Source organism: Olea europaea, chromosome 5 (genome assembly GCF_002742605.1).
Source record: "Olea europaea var. sylvestris chromosome 5, O_europaea_v1, whole genome shotgun sequence".
Lineage (NCBI taxonomy): Eukaryota > Viridiplantae > Streptophyta > Magnoliopsida > Lamiales > Oleaceae > Olea > Olea europaea.
In genome coordinates, this window is record NC_036241.1 from 16321684 (window position 1) to 16328134 (window position 6451).

Sequence of the window (6451 nt, forward strand, 5' to 3'; positions counted from 1 at the left end):
TGAAGTTGGTTTCTGTCTCACCATAGCAGCCACCAGACCAGACCTAACAATTGTCCATTCTGATTCTCTTTACGTAGTTCAACCAATGCTATATCAATTGGTACCATGTCAACCTCATGAAAGCACGATTAAATAGAATATGACTGCTAGTTTCCTCCAAACCGCATCTTGCAAACCTGATGTCAATCCCAGATTTTTGGTATACCAGATTTGCAAGACAAACGATAGCGTCATGGAACACAATCCAGACGAAGATACAAGTCTGAGAGGATTTCAAGTTTCCACAAACACTTCCACCACCTGGACGGCGCATAACAGCATTTTTACGTTCTTCAGGGGCACCTATAAACATGTGGAGACGCATCCAAAACACCATATTGCAAGTCCTATTTTACATGGCGAGTGATTTGTGTATTTTACACTTATTTGTGCTTCTTCCTCCTTTTTTTTTTTTTTTCTGATCGGGATAAAAAATTAGAGTACAATTAATCCAGCATCCCCGGGCTTACAAAATTAACGTTACAATCGGTCTAATCCCAACATAAAGTACACAGTTGAATCTATATGAACAATACAAAAATCCTGCCGCCTGAATTCGAGTTTTGCCAAGAAACTAACAGTTGGACAGGCAGGCTGCTTGCCTGCTGGCCGGATTCCAAACCTTCGAAGAGGTTTTAAATATTGAAAGATACCAAACCAAGCACCCTGCTGGCCGGAAGAACATTTGGAACAAGCTGACCCATAATCCTGACTAGCCGAACTAATCAGAACTTGTAACAAAGTCGAAACAGCCCCAAGTTTTGAGGCTTAAAATCAAGCATCACCAAAAAGAGAAGCACCATGAAACTGGGCAAAACTTTACATAGAGCTGCTTGAACAATGCAAATGACCTGATGGGCTTACTAATCTTCCAAGGAGAGATGAAAATTTTGAAACATAGGTCATGGTAGAACCATACTTGCCGGTTACAATAATAAAATTATAGAATAATATGATTTTATTTTATTTTTTGATACAACAAGAACGTAAATAAAAAGAGAATAAAACTACAAAGATGTATTTGTTTTTTAAAGAATATTGTAAATCAGCAACTTGATGCCTGTGTGTATACAGTTTCCTTAAAATTAATTCGCCCCTTTACCGTAGGTGATTGAAGTTTAGCTTGGATGTCCGTCTCCTAGAATATAACGGAATAATCAATAGAATCTGAGCACTTCAATTTCTAATCGGCAAAATGAATTCGCGTCAGAACAGCACAACCAAGACTTAGACGAAAATGAAATTTTTTTATGAGAGCTGAAATCGAAAATTATACAGAGATTTGAAACTAAAAATGATGATGAATAATTTTCTGGTATTGAATGATAGAAAACGAGCTCAATTATGACTTTGGCCGCCATAAATGGGGACTAAATTTGTCCATTAACTCAATATTATAATGATAATAACCATTGGAGTTTCAAACAATTTCAAAAGCTAAAAAGTCAGTTGAAGAAAACCAGGTCCCACTTAATAATCATGTCAAATTTATCCCTTCAATTCATCTTTTCCAACATGAGAAACTTGAAATTCTTCAAAGATAACACTTTGAAACTTTCATTGACATACCAACTGTTCTGGCGGAAAATTTGATACTCCAGGAGACTTGAAATTTTTTAAAATCCTAGTTGGAATTAAAATAGGCGAGCAGGCACCGATCCTGTTGGAAGATTTTGTGCGTTTTTAATCTTTATTTTTATTTTATTTTCTTCATTTTAAGTTTATTTTGGATAGAAACTCTTCTAAAAGGTATAATACTATATGAAGGCCAAAAGGGAAATGAAAAAATGAATATGCTTCTTGCACATAATGCGGTGTCATACTGATGTCCACCATCTCACATGGAAGGGAACTCACTTCGAATAAAATTAGAAGTGGTGTGTCCCTCTCCATGTGAGGGGAGAGAACACCGATATGAATGTCCTGATGTACATATAACATTTACCTATGAAAAAATGATTCCATGACTTGAGAATTGGAGAGAAACATTTGGAAGAAAAACAAGAAATCATGAGTTTGAAGCATTAATTTGGGGGCAAAAAGAGTATCTTGGTGCAAGATTCATGAACTTCTCTATATCTTAGTTCAAAACTCAATGACGTACTCAAATATCATTTGTTGTTTCTCTTCATGCAATATGAGTAACTAAAATTTTTGTGAGGAAGAACAATTTAGTTTATCTAAAACCCTTTAATTCAATTTTCAAGATTCTAGTTCTCAATTCCACGTGTCGAGTTTATTTATAGTGTTTAATGCTTGAATTAGTAGGCAAATAATTCATTGATCTTGTGATTCTATTGCGAGTTGAGAGGTGAGTTTTAGGTTTAGATCATGTAGTAAAATTCGAGAATTAGTATAGAAACATAGAAATATATTTTCCAGTTAATGTGTTCATTACATGGATTCTTTAGGGATCTAAGGCGTTTAACTAAAAGTATATCCGGATTCACATAAAGATACGGAATTGACTTAATTAAATATAATCAATTTGAATTCGAGAGGGATAAATTGAATGTGTTAGATGAATTCGATTGAACACTACGTTATATTATAAATCTTGATTAGAGAATTAAAGGTGATCGATAAATGAAATTGGATGCCCTAATATCTCCATATTTAAAAGCCTAATTTGATTTTTGTGTGTATTCGATAACATTCAATTAGTTAGTATAATGTAGATCAACAATCACAAATCATACATTGTTTTTTGTCAAATAAACTGAAAATAGTAAGCTAGGAGTAAATAATAGCCTGTAGGAAGATTATTCGGATTCAAATGTCCATTATATTACTTGTTCGATATCGTACACTTGCAATAGAAAAACGCAACAACGAGTCCCATTCTGTTCTTTTTGCCACTATTTTCCATGGAAAATGTGTTTTTTCACCCAAATTCCTATTTTTGTACTGTTTGATTACCATTTTTTCCATGAAAAATATTTTCCTACTTTTGATCATGTGACCATATTTTCCTCAAAATCAAGGAAAATATTTTCTTTAAGGGGTGTATGATTTTATTTTTCAGAAAATTTACTCTCTCTTCCTCTACAAGTATAATATTTTTTAGGTTGAAAATTAAATCAATCAAATACATTTAATTGACAATTTTCATACAAATAAATTCTTGAGAATTGAATTATCTAGAATTTATTTTCTTTACATGCAAATTTCATGTTTACAATCAAACGCAGTGAAAAACTTCATACTGACAACACTCATGAATGGATTTGGAAATTCTATTGTCTGATGCATTTGGAAATTCTAATATTCATTTTCCACAGAACATATGGAACACTCATGAATGGATTTTTTGCTCATGTTTTCAAGTTAATGATTTCTTATGATTGATGAATCAGCTTACAACAAACCAGGAAGGAGAAGACAACACCACAATTTTGCAAGAAATCATTTGCCAAATAATACAAAATGGCAATCTAGATTTGAGCAAGAATTCGTTTATCAAATTCATCCATTTCCCTCCCAACAACATTACACCTAATCAAGCTACCAATTGTATTCATCACCATCTTCAAATCCTCCCACCTATTCCCATCTGCCAATTTCTTGTACAAATAGCTCTCGAATGTCATCCTCTGCACATACTCGTTCCCACACAGTTCCACCAATGCCTCCCTCCCTGCATTGCTCCCGTAAAACACTTTCTGCAACAAGTCCAAGAATCTGAACGTAGTTATATACTCATCATCCCATTTTCTCAAATACTCCCTTTTCAAATCCTCTTCACTGATCATCCTGTTACCGGATTCTGAGGCTCTCACGATTGCCTCCCCGCACATTCGTCCGCTCTTGGCAGCGAAATATATCCCCTCGCCAGAACATTTTGTCACGTACCCTGCTGCGTCTCCGACTAGAGCAACCCGGTTACGAACCCGGATTGGACGTGGATGCTCGGGTATTGGATGGGCCTCGACTTTGATAATAGTTCCACCTCTGATTTTTGAATTCACTCTTGCTCTGATACCACGCTGTAGCGTTTTGATGTTCTCTTTTGAGCACACAGTTCCGGTGCCGACCGCGACGTGGTCGCACTTGGGAAAAACCCAGGCGTAAAAATCGGGTGATACGTCGTTACCGATGTACATTTCGGCGAGATTTTCGTAATAAGCCATTTTTCCGTCGGGTAATTTGATCCTCTCCTGAAAGGCGATGGCGCATCTGTATGTTCCCGCTTTTATGGCTTTTGCCACACGGCTATTGGCGCCGTCGGCCCCGACAATCACATCGACGGCGAGGGTGTTTTGGGTGTTGTTTAATATATAATGAATAATATAGGGCGAATTATTTGAGGTTGGGACGTCTATATGAGTGACGAGGGCTTTGATAGGGTTGGCGCCAAGTCTCTCGGCGCGGAGGCGGAGGAAATTATCCAGTACTTCACGGCGGAGCATGGGAATGAACTCGTGGGACTTCAGGGTTTTGCCAAAATCAACGGTAAGATTCGAGGGAGAAATGATTTTCATGTGGGTGACTCTCCGGTCAATGAGGTGATGTGGGATGGAGAATTCATCGAGCATGCAGAGAGGGATGGCGCCACCGCATGGCTTGGCGGCTTCAGGACTGCGCTCAAAGAGAAATGTCTCGATTCCGCCGGTAGCCAAGGCCTCGGCGGCGGAGGATCCAGCAGGACCTCCGCCGATCACGGCCGCTCGGATCTTGGAGGTAATGATAATACGGCTACACTTGAGTTTTGCAGTTAAGGTCTGGGTACCTACGGTTTTGGGTTTGAGATGGTGGAGCGGGCGATGGAGTGGGCTTAGGGTTTGGGCCGCCATTTTGTCCGAACTGTGAAGGTGACAAGATTATTTATTCAGGTAAATTACAAATTTTATAATAATGGTGGGATTTGTTTACTGTTAACGAAGAATGATGCTTTCGTTACTTTAAGCAGAGAATAATATGAAAAAAGGGTAAGAATCTTAACTTCTTGGGCATGGTGATGGTCTCTTGTTTATGTTTTTTGGCTGTTGTGGCATCATTTTGTGCTTTATCTGGTGGAGGTAATGGATTGATTCTATCGTAGAGCTCGGTCTTGGCTCGAGTTCAAATTATATGATCGGCTCGGCTATTTGGAGTGTGTGCCTCACAAGTAAACAAATCAAGTCGGCTCGTTTTGAAAAAAATTAAATTAACTAAATGAGCAACTTTTTCAATATATTAATAAAGTAAGCCGAAAATGAGGAATAAAAAATAAGCCGGCTGGCTCATGAAAAAAAAAAAATGTGAGCTAGACTGGCTCATATATCATCTCAAAATAAGCTTGAGCAGCTCATAAATTGAGCCGAGCCTGCAACCTCTTTGCATGTTTGCCACCCTTAGATTTTTCTCCTAATGAAATAGGGGCTACGATACAATCATAAAAAATTCCTTCGAATGGACATCAATTTGTTTATATTAATGCCCTTATTTGATCCCCATTCTTTAGAAAAAATAAATTCTTCTACAGCATTTTGGTATTATTTCAATCACACATTCTTCAATAAAATGATATTACACGTAAATCCAAAATTTTTCCTTATTTTTTGACCACGCATTTTCCATCAATACACTATTTAAAAATTCATTTTTCCCCTCAAAATGGGGCTCAAACAAGGGCATTATACTTCTAGAACTAGAATTTCTTGGTTCAGAGGGTGAATCCATCTAATTTGATCAACTATTAATGAATAATCCTAATGTGGACGAATTTGGTCAAAGAGATGCAGAAATAGTACTCTCAAGATTCATTACGTGACATGCTAGCCAAAGTTGTTAGTTCTCTGATTTCTCTCTTTTTTTTCTAAACGAAAATCAAATTCAAATTTATTGAATTATGGATGCAAGTTAAGATCTCTTTTTTTTCTAAACGAAAATCAAATTCAAATTTATTGAATTATGGATGCAAGTTAAGAGGGTTTTACTTGAAAAACTACTTGGTGCAGAGATGAGTCTAAAATGATTGCAGGCTTATAGCTTCTTGCCCACAAAAAGCTATAAATCTTAAGCATTGTTAGCAAAGACACGTTCTTATGTTCGTTCTCTTCCCCTTGATTCTGAGAAGCCAATTGTTGGTATACTTGTAAATGTAAATACTCTGTGTCATATTTGGTATGTTAGATTGGATAAGACAATTCAAGATTAAGGCAGTAAAACATGTGAGGTGTTTGTATTTAGAAATACTTAGTCTTATCTAACTCTCTCAAATGACAATAATGCTCGATCGAGCAATGATTTATTGAAATCTTTATTATTGTTTACATAATCGCAAGTTGCTTACTGCTATGAATAGCGATGCTGCTATTTTTGGTTTAATTCATGTAATAATTGGTTTGAGTAGTTTTAGCCCTTGTTAAACATAATTTTTTTAAAAAGAAAGAATTTTTGAATAGCAACTTTTTTATCAATGTGTGGTTAA

At 36.4% G+C, this 6451-nt stretch overlaps 1 protein-coding gene across 1 annotated transcript; it reads right to left on the minus strand.

Annotated features, from left to right (window-relative positions):
- Window positions 1–3264: 3264 nt before the first annotated feature.
- LOC111394844 (geranylgeranyl diphosphate reductase, chloroplastic-like) lies at window positions 3265–5532 on the minus strand. Its single transcript, XM_023020868.1, has one exon. The coding sequence runs from the start codon at window positions 4830–4832 to the stop codon at window positions 3474–3476; it is 1359 nt and encodes a 452-aa protein (XP_022876636.1). The 5' UTR covers window positions 4833–5532; the 3' UTR covers window positions 3265–3473.
- Window positions 5533–6451: the final 919 nt, after the last annotated feature.